Raw genomic sequence first — 18,367 nt, 5'->3', positions numbered from 1 at the left:
ATCTTGTGGCCAGTGATGTGGCGTTTTGTGGGTTGGTTTTGGGTGTTAAACCCACCTCGCTTCCTCGGATAAACCCACTTGATCACAGTTAATAGTCTCTTTCGTGTGCTGCTGGGTTCTGACTGCTGACGTCTTTGTGAGACCTGTGTGCGGTCAGGGGGAGATCTGCCTGGTTTCTCGTGTCCATGTCTTTGGCTTTGGGGTTGTGGTAGCGCTGGCCTCGTAAAATGAGTTGGGAATCATGTCCCCCGCTCTGTTTTCTGCAGGAGTGTGTGCAAGATTGCTATCATTTCCTCCTTAAGGTGCCTTATGAAGTTTAGCCCGGGCGGTAATTCTGGTCTCCATCCCTCTGTTTTATCTGCAAGTGGAGGTCTCACCTTCATTTTTGGAAGGTATTGTCCTGGGTGTCGCATCCTAGACCACAGAGCAAGTCTGAACAAATGTCACAGACTTCCTGTCCTGGTGGCCGGCCCTGTGGCCTAGTGGTTAAATTTCCTCATGCTCTACTTTGGTGGCCCGGATTCATGGGTATGGATGGTAGCTCAGGGCCAACCTTCCTCAAGGGAAAAAAGAGAAAGATTGGCAACGGATGTTAGCTCAGGGCTAATCTTCCTCACAAAAACAAACAAAAAACCTTCCTGTCTGCAGACGGCATTCTTGCATCACAGTGCAATTCAGAAATTGTTTTTGGAAGGTAAACTTGGAAACTCAGGACCAGACTTCATACAGTGCGTCAGTCCAGCAGGAAGCCGTCGCGGGCGCTGTAATGAGTGCTCAGAGCCACACAGGAATGAGGACGTCCCCTCGCTCCTCGCATATTCCAGCCGGCCTTGCAGAGCCTGTGGCCTGGCTGCCTTGTCCTTTTCAGGAGCCAGGGAGCCGGGAGATGCAACCAGAGCCGGGGCTGCGGGCCGGCCTGGGGTGCCTCTTCCTCCCCCCGGGCGGTTGACTGAACACAGTGCACTCTAGACGGGCCTCTGAGCCGGTTTTTGGGAATAGCTGTTTTATTTTATTTACAGTCAATTACAGGAAATAAATCACCTCTTAGTTTTCTGGCCAACGGTTGGCTCCGAGCTTCGAGAATTACAGGACGAGCCTGGAGTCGGGAGGAGGTGTCTTGTCCGTGTTGCCACCCAGGAACTTACCCCTGGGAAGGAGGCCAGGCCTCAGAGGTGCCCACCCTGGGCCCCGAGCCGCGGGCGCTGTGCACATGCAGGTTTTTCACAAGCGTGTTCCCAGATAGCCGCTGCCCCCCACCCCTACGGCAGCAGGCTCCCTCTGCTTCTCGTGACCGTGTCTTCAGACCGGCCCGTGGCTCGGGCGTCAGGGGCACAGGGGCCTGGGCTGTTCCCACGCGGTCAGAAAATCAGGGATGTGTTGTCTGTCCAGGTGCTGAGGGACCACGTTCCTGAGCGAGCTCTCCCACGGGGTGTGGCTGTCATACGGGGGGGCTGAAGTTCTCCAGCTGGAAAGTGGCCTCAGTTCGGCGGCCAGTCCAGGCCCGTGGTTTCCTCCCTCCCTGTCCCAAGACGCTCCATGCCTGCTAGTTCCTCTCTCTGTCTCCCTCTCTCGCTTGTAAATGACCTTTGAGAGTTTGAAGAACTATTAATCTTTCCCCGAAGTTTATTGAGGAACGGACAAATTAGGAAAAGTTTTCTTTGTCTATTTGTATTAAGATTTCTGGTTTGTAACTTTTTTTTTTGCTGAGGAAGATTGGCCCTGAGCAAACATCTGTTTCCAATCCTCCTCTTTTTTTTGGTGAGGAAGATTATCCCTGAGCTAACATCTGTGCCCATCTTCCTTTTTCTTTTGCTTGAGGAAGATCGGCCCTGAGCTGACATCCGTGCCCACTTTCCTCTGTTTCGTATGTGCGACGCCTCTACCTACAAACCCTGTCAGCATGGCTGCTGAGTGGTCTAGGTCCACACCCAGGATCTGAACCTGCAAACCCCAGGCCGCTGAAGGGGAGCATGCAAAACCCTAACCACTGTGCCACGGGGCCGGCCCCTAGCCGTGTTTTAGTTGAAGAAGTTAGGTTAGTTTTTATCCAGCCGTCACTACTGGACTTGGCTCGTATGTCCTGGCACCAGCTGCAGAGTTTCCAACAGAAACTGGGGAAGCAGGATTGCAGTGGTTGAGTTTCACCTGACCTGGCGACTCCACAGTGGGGGCTTGACCAGTTTGCTGGGTTTCTGCTGGTTCCCCGTCCACCTCCTCTGCTCTGGGCACTCACTGTTGGGTGCTGCACCGGGCAGCTTGAGCTGTGCCGTGTAACCAGCCACCCGGATTCAGAGCTGAGCGCGTCCTCTGAGCTCGTGAACCTGTGCCGGGCGGTTCTGTGACTGCTTGTCTGCCGCCCCTGGGCTCTCACCCCGGCCCGCTGGTCCCGTGTGTCACGGCAGGGGCGCTCCCGGAGCCATGAGGGGGCACCGATGCACCAGCACCCTCCAGTCAGTGCTGGCATGGGGATGCGCGGCCGCCCCCTCAGCCCAGCCCGGCTCTCGGGTGGCACGTCCACACTGCCGCCTCGTGGGACCAGCTGTAAGGCCACCTTGCGGGGGCTGTGGGCCTGCAGGGGAGGACCCGCCACTTTCTCAGGCTGCACTGAGGGCATCTCTTCCCAAAGGTTCACAGGGAAGGAGGGAAGCAGAGTGAATGAGCAGGTGCGGCCCGTTGTGCGTGGAAACCCGATGCCCAGTGAGCGCCAGGACTGTGCTGGCCGGGGAGGCGTGGGGAGCTCCTGCTGCTCGGGGACAGCCCCATCGAGGCCCGCGCCCTCAGCACAGAAGTCTGCTCCACCCTGGGAGCTCAAGTGGTGCTGGGCGGCCGTCCTGCGTGTGGCTCTGGTCTGAACAGCTTGCAGGACTCCTGCCCCAGGGCCCACACCCGCCGTGGGTCACGCGGCCCCTGATCTTACTGTTGCCTCTCGCTGTCGCACGTGGCCCGGTCTGTCTGTTTGGAGGACTTGGAGGCTGACCCAGGTCCTGGAGGACGTTGGGGTAGTGGGAGAGGAGGATGCAATGGGGCCGAGGGACGGGGAAGGCAGAGGAGGAACGGGAGAGGGGCCTGCAGGACTCTGAGACACGAGTGAGGCTGTGAGGACGATGGACGGGAGACAAAGGCTCCATCCTGTGTGACCCCACAGGGGACCCGCTGGAAGGGATGAGCTAGGGGACAGAGACAGGACCAGTGTCCCAGGGGGATGGACGGGGACAGATGGACAGACGGAGCACGGGGGCTTCAGGGCAGTGAAACTCCTCTGCACGACCCGTGACAGTGGACACACATCATTACATATCTGTCCAAACCCACAGACTGTCTGACACCAAGCCTGGTGACCACCAGGGTCGTTTCCTGGGCATCTTTGTCCCCAGGGGCTGGGACGGACAGGCCACATCCACCTGTCGGGTGGCCAGGAGAGCTGCGGGCTGGGGAGGCATCGCTGGGGTCCTGGGACATCTCGGGGGATGCAGCTCGACCCGGGCGGGCGGCCGAGTGGGGCCTGGTCCAGGACGGGGTGTGTTCTGAAGCCCAGGGCCTCCCGCCGCGTGGGGCTGCTCGGGGCTGCCAGGGCTTATTCTCGGGACTCCTGTGTTTGTGGGTTTGCTTTTTTCTGCAGCACAAACTCCCCACTGTGCGTGGGGCTGAGCTCTCCATGCGCACAGGGCTGGCCCGCTGTCCACGTGTGTGGCCGCCGTGCCGGGCTTGCAGTGGACACTCATAAAGTTCGGTGGGAGGAGGGAGGGAGGATGCCCAACGGAGGAGGGAGAAGCAGTGACAGATGAAAACCCCTTCTTCCTCTCGGGGTCGGGGTTAGAAGGTGGAAGCGGAGCGGGGAGCCAGTGAGCGCACTGATCTGCAGGGGAGACCGTGCCTTGTGGGCCAGGACGCAGCCCAGGTGGCCGGGGGCCAAGGGCCGAGGGTCAGGGTGAGCGGGCCCCAGGGGGCGTCTGGAGTGCATGAGGCGCTGCCCCCTCCGTGCAGTGGGGCCGCCCGGGCCGGCTTCCCTCTGGGCGGGAGGGAGGAAGGCCTGGGAGGGGTGTCTGGAGACCGGCCAGTGCCAGAGGCTTGTGTCACAGAAGACGGGGGTGTGTGGCCCGCACACGCCGGTCCTGTGTCCTGCCACCCGCAGCAGAGCCGCACGCTCTCTCCGCCCGTCTGCTCCAAAGGCCTCGCAGGGGCGGGAGGGGGACCCTCAGGGACGCCGTGTTCCCACCCGCCTCACATCCTCCGGCATTTTGGTTCCTATGGGTGTGGGTGGGTGTGGGCCGGGCCCCGCGGTCCTGCCCTGCTGCTGCAGGTGCGTTCACGGTGGGTTCCTCCTGAGAGATTCTCCCAGCAGACGTCTGGGCTTCAGGAGGCAGCGCCTCCCCCAGGCTCCGTGCCCGCAGCACCCGGCGTGGGCCCTGGCAGTCGACTCAGCCCCCACCGCAGCCTCGGCCCTTCCTGCGGGAGCAGGCAGAGGTGCTGGGGTCCGTGTGTCCGCCGGCCGCATCGTCAGTGCACCTGCTGTGTGCTGCCCTGTTGGCGTTTATGTGACCGGCTCCTACCTTACGGTGTGCGTTGGCGCTACGTCCTGCGTTGTGGTTATGTTGTGCCCTGTCGGTACTTCGTGCACTGTCGTTATTTTGGACGTTCTGGTTACTTGGTACTTTGTCGTGACGTTCCACGCTGTCGTTGGGTTCCATATTGTTACCTTGTATGTTGTGGTACTTTCTGCCCTGTCCTGACATTCTACGTTGTCGTGTGGAACCGGCACCAAGACTGCAGAAGCCAGAATACTCACCCCCCACCCGAGTTTTGAAAAGAAAACTTTCCAGTGTCCTTTGCAGCTTCAGTATGTTTTCTCAGCCCCTAACTAGCAGGGGAAGCTGGGGCGGGCAGACCCCTTTATTCCCAGCGCATTTTCAGGGAGGGAACAGCTGCTTGGCTGTATCTGGGCCCCTTTAGTCGCGGGCGGGCGGGCAGGCTTTGCTTCTGGGGAGAGCGCCACCTCCCCGCTGTGCGAGCGCTGGCAGGCGGCCCAAGATCGGCCCCAGATCGGCTGTCCTTGCTGACCTGTTTGTGCCCTGTGCGTCCGCACTGAGCCACAGCTGGGGTCCTTGCAGACGCCGCCCCCTGCACGGCCTCCCGCGCCCTCAGCAGCCGCGCAGAGAGAGCTGCTCGGTCAGGGCGCGCCGGCTGTCCGGCTGTCCGCTCCCGCCTGCACAGCCGCCGCCCGCCCGCCCGCCCGCCCGCGGGAGGGGTGGCCCGCCACCCCTCCTCCAGCCATGTGCCCTCCTCAGCCTGTGGAATGCACGCCGCCTGGGCCGGCCCCCACAGCGCCTGGCCGGCGACGCATGGAGCGTGCTGAGCCCGGCCGCCCCGACCGTCCTGCCGGGCGCAGCTGCCGCCCCGAGCCCGCCGGCCCCGGCCAGGCCCAGCCCCGAGAGCAAGAGCGAGAGCGAGGTGCCTGGCCCGGGCCCCGGCGGCCCACGCGAGCCGACATGCGGCTCCGCGAACTGTCGCTGCGCCAGGACCCCGACCTGAGGCAGGAGCTGGCCTCGCTGGCCCGCGGCTGCGACTTCGTGCTGCCCTCCCGCTTCAAGAAGAGGCTCAAGGCCTTCCAGCAGGTCCAGGTCTGCCGCATGTCACCCCCGGGCCCACCCGGGTCCCTCCCGAGTCCCTCCCTGGTGTCGGGGGGGACGGGGGCTGCTCGAACCCACCCATGCAGGGTGCGCAGGTCCCACGTGAAGTCGCTGGGAGAGCTCCTAAGAGCGCGCCCATTGCTGGAGTTTTGGTGGCAGGTGCCGCGGTGCGGCCAGGACGCAAGCCCCCGGCGCGGGGAGAGGTTCCGGCTTGGGTGGGGGCCTGACCGTGTGGTCCCAGGGGGAAGCCTGGCCCATGGTCACGGCCGTCTCCCTGATGACACGGCCCTGTGGGACGCCTGGCCTTCTCGGCCACATGGTGTTTACGGGGCTGTGGGGATCTGCACACATGGGCCGGGCAAGTGGATGGCTCGGTGCTGATAGTGAGTAATTGCCGTGTAGACACCCTCTCCATGGTCGTGTGTGCTCAGAGGAGTAAGACCTGCTGTGTCTACACCTCGGACGTGTTACGAGTTAGTTTGAGGGACCCAGTCATTTGGAAGCATCAGACAGCCCGTGATCCCCAGAATCTTTCTGTGACTCGAGGGGTCTCCGTGGCAGATCTTGTCCTCTCCTCAGCTCCGGGCCGGTGCTGGGGGCAGGGCCGCAGGGCGTGGGGCCGGGGCTCCTGCCCCTGAACGCCTCGCCTCTTGCAGTTAGACACCCGCACTTTTTCTCCAGGCCAGGACTTAACGTCCTGTTGTGGCCAAAAAAAATGACATCCAATCAGACCGGGCCGTCTGGGGGAAAAAAAGACCTGCTTTCTGCTGATATTTTAATGGGAGTTTTTCTGGGATCATATCTCAGCTTTTACACAGCTTGGGAATTTTTCCTGTCTTGTGTCTTCCAACTTCGGAAGTTTTGTCTACAGCTGGGGAAGGTGTGAGTCTGTCCCGAGATTTTAAGGAAAGTGCCTGCATTTGGAGACCCAGGAGTGGCATCTGCCCCACGCTGGTCCTGCTTTGACGATAGGAAGACAGGTGTGGGGCAGTTAGGGTTTCTCCTGACGGTCCGCTGGGCTGTGTGGGAGACCCGGAAATCCCTCCAGCCTCCCCCAGGATGGTCGTGCCTGGGGGCCCGGCTCCCCGCAGAGCCCATGCAGGAAAGTCTGCATTGCTTTAGGGCTGCTGCTTATCAAACGAAAATCACTCTTTGGGAATCAAACTTTATGAATTCATTTCACGGGAAGTTGTTTCCCTTCACAGAAAACATGTCTCAACCTTGTTTCTCAGCCGTGACGATGTGCGTTGCGTAACGTGAGTGCTCCCTGGGCTGCAGGCGGTGGACCAGCGGGTCTTTCTCATGGGGGTTGTGGGGGGAGCAGAAGGAGAGTTCTCCTGGCTCCTTTCACCCCAGGATGTTGGAGGGACGATTCGGGACACAGCCTTGCGGGGGTCAGCAAACGTCTTTGGGAGAGGCTGGGGGTGGAGGGAGGGTGTGGTGCTTCAGCCTGACGGCCACGCCACCTGCTCAGTGGGCCCCCTGGCCCGGAGCAGAGGACCCTGGGGTGCGGCTGTGCCGTCCACAGTGGAGCCATCCCTGCTCCCGCCTCCCATGTCCACCCACCTGCCCTGCCCAGGGATTCTTGGGTCTTCTGGGCGCTGAGCAGCGCCGGCTCCCGGTGGTCACCGCAGGCTCCCTCAGGCCCAGGACGTGCTCAGCTCACCCCGCTCGAAGGGGTCCTGAGCGTCCCGTACCCCGGGGGTCCCATCGCCCGCTCTCCACACACAGGCTCAGGCGCAGTTGACAGGCGCCTCTGCCCACCACGCTCCTCCGCTCTGTCACCTTGCTGTGGGCCCAGACATGCCGTCCAGCCTCCCTGCAGGGTCCTTCAGGTGGGCACACAGACCCTGCTGAGCGTCATTCCAGACCCCAGTGTGGCCACCCCCTAGGGACAGTCCTGGACTCTGAGCTGACCTCCCCTCCCTGTGGTGACAGCCTGGCCTTCCAGCTCTGCCCGTCCCAGATGGCAAGTGGGTCACACTCTGGGGTCACAGGCCAAGCAGGTCCCAGGCCGAGCGGGTCACAGTGTGGGTGGGGTCACAGTACCCTGCAGGAGGGGTCATGAATACCCGCTTTGATCCACATTCCCAGGACCCCGGCAGCCGGAAGCAGCCCCTCTGTCCACTCGGCTGTGGATGCAGGCTCTCCTCACAGGCCACTCCAGACCCGCATGAACGCCCCCATGGGAGCCCGTCCTGTGGGGCAGGTGCAGAGCCGAGCTGACAGTCAGTGTCCAGGCCGGGGACCCCACTCAGCCGGGCTTCCCCGTCTGTGTCAATGTTGGGGACCCAGCTCTGCTCCATCCTGTGAGCGCAGCAGGCCCAGCAGCCTCCACAGTGAGCCCGGCCCCTCCTGTGCTGGAGGGAGAGCCTTTGCACGAACCCGTGTGCAGGGCCTGGCTCCCCTGTTGCTGTCTTTGGCTTCCCTGTGTTAAACTTTGACCTCTGGCTCCCATCTGTCGGCGTGCAGTGTTGTTCGCGCGTTTAGTTAGCGCACCTCCTGCCAGCTGGCGTGGACGGTCCACGGGAGCCGAGGAGAAAGCTCGCGGCCCACGCGGGCCTCCTGTTGGGCGGCAGCATCTTTGGGGCCTGGGCTCGCCTGGAATCCACAGGCCGCCCCCCTGAGCTCCCTGGCCCCGTCCAGGGCCCCGTCCCGGCCTCGCTGCTGCATCCGGTCTCAGACAGGGCCACCCAGGACGCTGCTGGGCTTGGCTGCCCCGGCCCAACGTCCCTGCCTGGCCTGCTCTCATTCTGCCACCTGTGCCCTGTCCTGGCCTGTTGGAGTCGGAGGGACCCATCCGATGTCCCAGCACGTGCCCTCTGACCCCTCTGGGACCTGACCGTCCGAGGCTGGTGTTGGGAGGTGTGACCCCAGAGACACAGCTGGACGGATTTCTGCTGGGCTCCCCCATACCTTTCTGCGGGAAAAGAGATGCCTTTGCTTTATCCCAGGGCTTGAATTTTCGTCATGGGGGCGCCGCTCAGCCCCACTGTGTGTTCTGGGAGGCCCGCGGGCGAGTCTGAGGTCCCAGGAGTGGGGTCGAGTCAGGGAGCAGGCTGCCGGGGCCCTCTAGAGAAGTAGCTCTCTGTGAGGCGGTGCCCCTTGATCGGGGCTGCAGGGGGCCCGCATGGGGCGGGTGGAAGCCCAGGCGAGAGGCTTGGGGACCCGAGTGCCCCCTGGTTGGCTGGTTGTCATTTTTTAAGAGGCCCGAGCCGTACTTTAGGACTCTCCTTTCACACACACACGTGTGTGTTTTTGCCGCTTTTGTTCATCCCAGTCATCTGGCCACGTCCCCTGGAGGTCGGGGAACGCGCCCCACGGTCCCTGCAGGACCTGCTGAGACCTGTTTTGCGGCCGAGGAGGCGGCCAGCCCCCAACGGGCACCCTCTGTGTTGGAAAAGAATGTGAGAGCTGCAGCTGTGCTGGGGCCGCATCTATTTCTGTCCCGGAGATTAAACTTGTAAATCTCCCGTGTCCGCAGCAGGCTGTTTGTTTCTCGTTGTCCGGTCAGCTCTGTCATCGCTCCGGGGAGCTGGGCCCGGCCTCCCTGGGGGCTGGACCTCTGCTTTTCCCTACAGCGTCTGCCGTGTCCGTGTGGGGCTCCTGGGGCCGGCGTCGGCCAGCTCTGAGGCCCGTCGTTTCCCCTGGTCGCCTGGCCTCTCTCTAGTGCTGTCCACACCTCCGCCTCCTGTGTGCACGTCAGTCCAGCCACCCCACGGCCCCTCGACCCTTTTCCATCTTTTGAGATGTTCACCCTCTGCGCCCTTACGTCTTATGTGTGTCTCTTGTAAATAGACACGATTCTCTTTTTTCTTCTGATCTTCATCTTTGAACTGTGCCGTTTGTCTGTTTACACGTGTTATGACTGTTCGTCCGTCTTGGTGTATTTTCGTCCCGTCCTGTCTTGCCTCCTCTTTGTCTTTTCCTCTCCTACTTTGGAGTATTCCCTTGCTCCTAGCCGATTGCTCATCCTAGAAATGGCCACTACTGGATTTTTCCAGGTGAAAAATTAATACCTTTGCCCTCCAGCTCAAAACACTCAGATGGGGGCCGGCCCGGTGGCGCAGCAGTTAAGTGCGCACATTCTGCTTCAGCAGCCCGGGGTTTACCAGTTCAGATCCCGGGTGCGGACATGGCACCCCTTGGCACACCATGCTGCGGTAGGCATCCCACATATAAAGTAGAGGAAGATGGGCACGGATGTTAGCTCAGGGCCAGTCTTCCTCAGCAAAAAGAGGAGGATCGGCAAATGCTCAGGGCTAATCTTCCTCAAGAAAAAAAACCAAAACTCTCAGACACTTCCATTCCACAACCCCATTCATTTTACACTGCTGTTGTTGCCTTCAGAGGGTTTTTAAAAAGAAATGAAATCACCTTCTTATGATGATTTACTCAGTCAGCGTGTTGAGATTTGCCCCACATACGCCCCCTTCCTGCATCTCCGACCTGCGTCAGGAGCACTTGGCTTCTGCCTGACGCACGGTCCCCCGCACATCCTGGACCAGCGTCTGCTGACAGTGGCCAGCTCGCTTTTGCCTCTCTTCTGTTTTGGTCTCAAACTGTCTCCGTGTTGGTCTCGTGTGGCAGACACCTCCCGGGAGGTGGCGTTTGGGCGAAAGGGCAGCCGCTCTCCTCCAGCTCTGGCCCTGCATTTCTGTCAAGAAGCTGGCTGCAGGGCTCCTGGGTCGCTCCTTTCGAGACGGTCCCCTTTTCTGTTCCGTTCCGTCTCCTTGTGGCAGGTTCTGAGGATCTGCCGCTGTCTTGGGTGTTGTCCAGTCTCGTCGTCCAGTGTGCAGTGTGGGTGGCTCCGAGGACTCCTGCTTGGGGTTCCTTGGGCCTCGGGTCTCAGGATGTGTCTCCAGCTCTGCAGCTGCAGGCTCAGCACCTGCGTCTCCTCCCTCCCGGGGCACGAGTCCCTCCCAGCTGTGCTGCTCTGCTCTCCAACCCAGAAAGCAAGTGTGTTTCCTGTTCTGGACGTTTTATTTGGGGCTGTCTTAAGTCTCCTCACTCTTGCATCTTCAAGCCTCTCCCTGTCTTGATATGTGAAGCGTGTCGGCTCTCATTCTCAACGACACCAGAGTCCGGAGCCCTCGCCAGCCCGGCTGCTCCCTGCTTGCCGTCTTTCCCCCATGGTGCCTTCCTTCCATGTGTGTTTGTGCGTTTTGATCATGAACGCCTCACTTTCCTGGGAACTTGGGGTGTTTTCTGAGTCCCGAGTTGAGGATGGTTCCCCTCAGCGCATCTTGCTGCTTCCGGGCGCTGCTGATCTGCGGCAGCCTGACGTCGTCGGCTGGAGGGTTTGGGGACCAGGCACAGGATGTACATTTGGTTTGCACACTTGACTGGGAGTCTGCTGTGAGCTCTCGGGAGCTTCGCCACCACCCCCCGCCCCCAGCCCCTTGACGCAGCACCAGCTTCCAGGCCTGTGATTGTCCTTTCCTTCCTGGGGTCGGAGGTTGGTGGGGATTTGTTTCCAGTTCATTCTTCTCGCTGCAGGGGCCGCCCCCGGGATCCCGCTCAGGGGGCAGCCTCCGTCGAGGATGCTGGATGTGGCCTCCTGTCCCCGAGCTCTGCAACACTGTGAGGCGACGGTCACTTCACCCCCTTGAGTGCACTCCCTGAGGGCAGCGCCTGTCCAGCCTCTCCTGGCCTCGCTGGGCGCCCCTTCCCAGCGTCCGTGCCCTGAGAGTCCTTCCTCTCTTGCCAGTCCGTGAGGCACTCAGGAAGATGTTTGTCAAGTGCTCTCCCCAGCATTTCCAGCTGCCTTCCTCAGAAGGGCTGGTCCGGGCCCCTGGGTCTTGACAGGGCCACAGAAAGAACACACGTGTTAGCATTTACCTCTCCCTGAGTCGATCCTGCAAGCCCAGCACCAGAACTGGGTCGTCCAGCGTTGCGCTGTGCCTCAGGGAGTGAGTTGGTGGGAGACGCTTGGTTCCCCGTGAGTGTGAGAGACATGGAAGGTTCCCGGCTGGGAGAGACTCACTGTGGACAGAGGGAAACAGAGTCACGTGGCCAAGTTCTCTGAGGTAGCAGCTTTCCGAACAAAGCGGAAGGTGTTTTCCTTTCAGGGGAGCTCTTTGGGATGTGCGTTCCATCACTGCATATTGTTGGGGGCCTGCTCTGTGCCGGGCACTGGAGGGTAGCTGCACCTTCTAGTTGGGGTGACAGAAAAGCCTACAGAGCCTGACTGGGGTGACAGTACCTGTGAAGGGGCAGCAGGTGTGGTGGGATGTGTGTTCTGTCAGGGATGACCTCGTGACCTGGGGTGAGGTTCCTGTGAGGGGGCGGCAGGTGGGGTGGGATGTGTGGTGTGTAGGATGACCTTGTGACCTGGTGTGATGGTTACTATGAGGGGGCGGCAGGTGGGGTGGGATGTGTGGTCTGGTCTGTCGGGGATGACCTTGTGACCTGGGGTAACGGTTACTATGAGGGGGCGGCAGGTGGGGTGGGATGTGTGGCATGTCAGGGATGACCTTGTGACCTGGGGTGACGGTTGGTGTGAGGGGACGGCAGGTGGGAATGGGCTCAGGTCGGGGGTGTTGTGTTGTCTGTTGATGACATGCTACTGGCAGGTGGGATCTGATCATGGTCTTAGATGAGGTAAGGCAGTGTTTGTGGGGTGCCTGGGAACAGTAGGCACAAAGGCCCTGAGGTGGGCAGTGACGGGGGCGGTCGTTGGCGCCTCCACACACCCGCTGTCCCCCAGGGAGCTGTGGTGCAGTGGTTCTCAAACTCCTGACCCAGGGGACCGTCCTCCTGTACCAGCGTGTTGGTGGAAGGGACGTGTGGTGCCCTCAAGGGAAGCCCTCCTGCTGGCGGCAGCCAGTGTGGCCATGCGGGGTGTCTGCAGAGCGCTGTCAAGAGCACCAAAGACCTGTGGTTGTGTCTTTGCCCCTAAGTTTGTAGCTGCCTCCCTTCCTCCCTCCCTCCGTCTGCCAAATTCCCCCCGTCCGCATGGCTCTGACCACAGGAGGCCGTCTCTCACTGCGCAGCCCATGTGGGCGCCCTCCCTCCACCGTGGTCAAGCTCCTGAGGCAGTAAGCTCGCTCGTGACCCTCTGCCTGTCCCGTGCTGCCATCCAGAAGGTCATGTCTCAAGGAGCCACGCGTGTGTCCTCGAGGTGAGGCCTCAGCACCCGGAGCAGAGGAAGACAGGAGCTCTGCTGTGTTCCAGGGTCAGAAGGACCCGGGCTGCCGCACGAGGCGAGGGGTTCCTGGAGATTGGCGAGCTGCGCGTCCACCCCCAGGTACAGACACATGAGCTGAGGCAGAGACAGGCCCTCGCGTGGCAGCTCTGGGCATGGGGGCCTCACGCATGTGCGTGCGCGTGTGTGTGTGTCTGCATCGCGACCAGCAGGCCCTTCCCCACCAGCCCCGTCTGGGAGACCCGTTTGCTGTCGGGCCCCATCCCCTTCCTGTTCCTGCCCCTGGAGACAAGCGGACCAGCAGACGGTGGGGGTGGAGAAGGAGGAACAGGTGACTGAGCCGGTGCCATCGCCGTCGTGGGAATCTCTGCGCCACGTGCTCAGGAAGCGGGTAGAAACCATCAGATGTGGTTCACCCCGTGCGGTGTGAATACTGCCTCTTAGAGCGACCTGCTCAGTCTTTGCAGCTTCGGAAGACGCGTCGGCGTGTCTCCACCCGCAGAGGTTTGGTGAACTCGCTCCTGACGCGCGGCTTCGGCCCCTTGCGAGGCCCACACAGGACCTGGGGCTCCCCGTGCCCTTGGCCCAGGCTGGCCTCTCTGCCCGGGTGGCCCATCAGCTTCCCCCTCCTGGACTGCGGCCGAGCCTGCGTCACGGGGGCCCGGTGTCCATCCTCCTTGGAACTGGCCCCCAATGTCCTTCTCTGTACCTCTGACCTCTCCTGTTCTCCGAGGCCTCCCTGCCCAACAGGGCCGTGGGAGGGTCGATCGGCCACTGTACAGACCTCAGACGTTGTCCCCATGGTGCCTGTCGTTCTGAGTTCGCGAGCACGGGGCACGTGCTCAGATGTCATAAAGTAGCTCCCAGCGTTGCCTTGGACCATCTGTTAGACCAGCGAGAGAGTGAAGCCGACTACAAACGTGATCTGAAAACTCCCGCGTGGTGACAGACGGCGCAAAGTAAATAAAAAGACGTGGGGCCTGGGGACGCAGGGCAAAACTCACAAAGCCTAAGACACGTGCCGCCCTGGGAATGGTCAGAGGAGGAACAGAAATGACGGCACAGCGTGGAGCAGAGAAGGGGCAGGAAAGACGGTGTCCTTGCCTTTTAGACAAATGAGGAGATGCTCCACCCGGTTCAGAGTACGGTGGGGGTGGAGCATGGTGCCCGGGCGGTGTTTTGGTTCCCCCAGACAGTGGAACCTCAGTTTGACGGCGCCCTCTGCTGGCGGGGCAGGAGGGAAGGCAGTGTCGGAGATGCTGGTGGCCCCCGGAGCTCCTCCCGCAGGAGCACGTGGACGAGCCACACTCTCGCAGTGCTGAGGCCGTGCCATGTGGGCCGCGTCCCTGTGCTCCCGTTCAGATCAGGGCCTTTGTAAGCTTCTTGCGCTCGCTCACCTTTAAACAACGCGGGACAGGTGCCCAGCCCGTGGTGGGGACCGCCCACCTTCAGGACTGTGGTGTGTGCAGACACCAGCACCAGGGACACCAGGCCCCCGAAGCCCCCTCAGGAGGTGCTTGCGTGTATCCTCGCGCCCAGGACAGGAGCCACGAGCATTCGCTGCTGCGGTTGCTCCACAAAGGGGCCTGCTGGCCTCCAACCCTCCCCTCACGCGTGCTGGCGGCCAGGTCACTGCGAGGTCACCAGGGCACAAAGGCCATGTTACTTCCCCAGGCAGAGCTGCCAGGACCCCAGGGCACAGCCTTCCTCGCGGATCCCAGCCCGGATTCACATCTGCGTAGACTGCGGATTCATGAGGAGGTCTGGTCGCCACGCGTGACTTGTGCAGATGAAGACAGACTTCCTCGTGAGTGTCCGGCGAGGTTCCAGAGCTGTCGCTTGGCGGCCCTCGGGCAGGAAATGTCCCTACGTCTCCACAGGAGGGGGGGACGGATAGTGGGCATGAGCGACACAGGGCCTGACACCACATGTCCAGGACGCCCCAGTGAGCCCGTGCTCTCAGGGCTTCGTGTGGTGGAGTCAGCATCACGCCGTCGCCAGCTGGAGTTTGCCTGTGGCCATCCAGCTGAAGGAGGGCGCCCACGGGGATGCTCGGGCCAGCCAGGGGGCCCAGAGTGAGCCTCGTGGTGGATTGCTGTGCACTGACAGACGCAGGAAGATTTGATTTAGGTTCTTTGTCACGTTCTGTCCATTTTGTCAAAGTCCCTTTCTCAGGACCGGCCTGAATATTAACTGTGTAACGGGTCTGGCAGAAGCCGGCTGACACGGTGACAGCAACCTCGTTTTCAGGAATCACACCTGGTCGTGGGCGAGAGGCCGAGCAGTGGGTCTGCATGGAGGCGTAGCAGCGCCGTCATCCCTCTTCCTCGTCCTTTCCCAGGTGACCAGCTGCGTGGCCGCCTAGCGCTGACCAGCAGGGAACGACGTCCCTGTGACTTAGCAGCCCAGGGGTCTGTGTCAGCCCAGCCATGTACTGGGGAGAAGGCACATGGCTGACAACGGCTCCAGAACCAGGCCAGGGGCAGCCACCCCACAGTGTAGGTGCCCTGCCCTCTGCCTGGAGCACCAGACTCCTGGTGCCTCAGTTTCCCCACCGTGAATACGGGATGCTGGTGGCACGTCAGTCACAGATTGTCCTGAACGCGGCAGTTGAGTGAGATGGCGCATGGGAAGATGTGGTCGGTGCTCAGGAAACACCAACACCGTCTCGCACAAAGGTACAAGGACAGCAACTGTGGCCGACAGCTCAGGGCATTGGGCTTGCAATTCATTCCACCTCGCCGGAGAGAGGAAAAGAGAAAGACGGGAAAACGGAACCACCGCCACAGGAGAAGTAAACATAGGCATTTAGGGGCACAGCAGTTAAGTTTCCAGGCTCCACTTTGGTGGCCTGGGGTTCGCGGGTTTGGATCCCAGGCGCAGACCTGGCACCGCTCGTGAAGTCACGCTGAGGCGGCCTCCCTCATATGAAGTAGAAGAAGATTGGCACAGATGTTAGCTCAGTAACAATCTTCCTCACAAAAAATTAAAAAAATGAAAAACAGCCCTCAGTCTTTGTTCCAGAAATCGAGGGGAAAAGTTATCTTCCTGAAAGCGAATCGTGGGCACCCCCAGCAGGTCTGTTGAACCGAACCCTCTCCTTCCAAGGAGGCAGCTCTGGGTGTGGCTTCCCCTCCCGCCTGTCCCTGGGCCACGGTGGGTGTGGTTTTGGCCCAGTGCTGCTGTGCAGGGCTGTCACATCAGGACTCAGCGATTCTGACGCTGTAACCCAATCCCCGTGGAACAGGACATCCCGGGCTGGGAGGAGGGGGATCAGCCTGTGTCCCTGGGTGCTGACTCGGCCCGAGTCTCGTGAAGGGTGGGCCCGAGGTCATCGTCCAGCCTCTGCTCTGAGGCTCAGTCCACAGTGTGGTCCTCGTGCTTCCCACCTTCCATGGCAGACCCGCCTCGCTCAGCACAGCCGGCCTGCGAGGGGTGCCGGGACCTCAGGGCCGCCCTTTGCAGCCTCTCCTTTCTGATCGCCACGCCGTCCACACCTGCCTCTCGGCTCTCAGCACTGAGGTGACCCTGCGTCCAACCCCTGACTGTTTTATTTGCCCTGTTGTGATCACAGGGCTCATTGTCGTGCGTCTGCAGGCTCTCCCCATAGCCCCCCAGTACAGCAGACTCAGGACAGCAACACCTCTGGACATGTTGCTGCCGTCTGTGGGTCACGTCAGTGGGGCAGGACAGGAAGCGTTTACAAGTGACTCCTCCTCCTAGCGCTGGAGGGAAAACAGACAGGTGACACAGGGCGTCCCGGGACGTGACTGAGAGGATGCAAGGCCGTCCCAAGACGTGACTGAGGGGGACAAGGGGTCATCCTGAGACGTGACTGAAGGGGACATGGGGCCATCCCGAGACGTGACTGAAGGGGACGCGGGGCCATCCTGAGACGTGACTGAAGGGGATGCGGGGCCATCCCGAGACGTGACTGAGGGGACGCGGGGCCGTCCCAAGACGTGACTGAAGGGGATGCGGGGCCATCCCGAGACGTGACTGAGGGGACGCGGGGCCGTCCCAAGACGTGACTGAAGGGGATGTGGGGCCATCCTGAGACGTGACTGAAGGGGATGCGGGGCCATCCCGAGACGTGACTGAAGGGGACGCGGGGCCATCCCGAGACGTGACTGAAGGGGATGCGGGGCCATCCCGAGACGTGACTGAGGGGACGCGGGGCCATCCTGAGACGTGACTGAAGGGGATGCAGGGCCATCCCGAGACGTGACTGAAGGGGACGCGGGGCCATCCCGAGACGTGACTGAAGGGGATGTGGGGCCATCCCGAGACGTGACTGAGGGGGATGTGGGGCCATCCTGAGACGTGACTGAGAGAACACGGGGCCGTCCCTGAGATGAACTGATGGACTGAGGAGGACGCTAGCCGGTCCCAGAGGCTGCAGCTGGGTTGGGAAGAGGCCCCCGTTGCAGGAGGAGATGTGTAGGACACCCACAGGTTTCAGTGTGGAGCCGTGTTGACTGTGTGTCCTGGTGGCAAATTGGTAGTGCTGTTGGTACCTGGTGTTCCAGCCCCTGGTCCCTGTGGCATGAGGAGGTGGCTGCGTGAGCTGTGCTCTGTGACTCAGCCTTGGGGAGGGTGGCTGACATGTGAGTGCCCCGCAGCGCATGGAGGGGACCCCTCCACCTGGGCGTCTGGGCCTGCTGGCGCTGCTGTTGCTCTGGGTAAGAACCACGCTGTGCCCGGTCACTGGGCCCGCCCTGAACCCTCTGTGGCATTTCCTCGGCCTGCTGTGTTGTGTGTGTGTCTCCTGCACGCTCAGGGTCTGCAGGTCCTATGTGGTCCCGTGGTGTCCCGTGTGCACTGGGTTCCCCAGACCTTGTTGACTTGGGGACCCTCACAGTGCGCTCTCCTGACCGTCCGCCCACTCCCGGCCCCATCAGCCCCCGTGGCCTCAGGCATTGGGTTTTTGCTCCTCAGTCCACTCCTTCCCAGGTAGGACGCAGGGCTGTTCTTGCCTCTTGAGACTGTGGCCTCTTGTCCCCAACCATAGAGAATGCAGGGCGTGGACCGGAGCTGCGTCCATGGGCCGGACTGTGCCTCCTCGTCACTGCCCGTCGAGGACAACCGGGTGCCTGGTCCTCAGCGGCCGTCTACGAGCCGGCTCCCAGGAGCTGTTTCTGGCCCCAGAAGGCCTCTCCTGAGTCAGCGTGGAGACGCTGCCTGAGTCCTGCTGGGCGACTGTGCCCGCCGTGGCGGGAACAGCGAGCCTCATGGCCTCAGCCTCAGAGGAGGCTCAGAGCCTCTCCCCCCGTGGTGCTGCAGACCCTGCCCGGGGCCGACTTTCGGCAGTCATTCCTTAACCGGGTCCACTGAACAGCTCTTTCTGCTTGGGGGCATTTTAAACAACCGTGTTTTATATACAGAGTCCCCCCTTCCGCCTGTAAGGACAGCCCCACAGCATCAGCTCCCTGAATCCCCGAGGGCACGTCCCGACACCACTGTGTCTTGGAAAGTGTGTCAGGAGGTCAAACTTCTCCGAGGTCGTTGCTGCTGAAGGTGCTGGCTTCACTTGGGGTGGCTCAGCTGCCGTTCTGCCTTCTGGCGAGAAAGAGGCTGCAGGGCCAGATCCTTT

At 61.5% G+C, this 18,367-nt stretch overlaps 1 protein-coding gene across 2 annotated transcripts in view; it reads left to right on the top strand.

The window, feature by feature from the left end:
• PPP2R3B (protein phosphatase 2 regulatory subunit B''beta) overlaps positions 1–18,367 on the top strand; it is a 53,457-nt gene that overhangs the window by 9,897 nt on the left and 25,193 nt on the right. The window contains exon 1 of one of the 2 annotated variants that reach the window (XM_070502956.1): positions 5,072–5,618. The exons of the other annotated variant lie outside the window; for it this stretch is intronic. Coding sequence (XP_070359057.1) covers positions 5,271–5,618 — 348 coding nt within the window. The 5' untranslated portion in view covers positions 5,072–5,270. Of the gene's footprint in view, positions 1–5,071; positions 5,619–18,367 lie in introns of those variants that run through there. 2 annotated transcript variants of the gene reach the window in all.

Source organism: Equus asinus, chromosome X (assembly GCF_041296235.1).
Source record: "Equus asinus isolate D_3611 breed Donkey chromosome X, EquAss-T2T_v2, whole genome shotgun sequence".
Taxonomy (NCBI): domain Eukaryota; kingdom Metazoa; phylum Chordata; class Mammalia; order Perissodactyla; family Equidae; genus Equus; species Equus asinus.
Note: the sequence above shows the minus strand (reverse complement) of the source record. Positions and strands in the feature narration are given on the sequence as shown.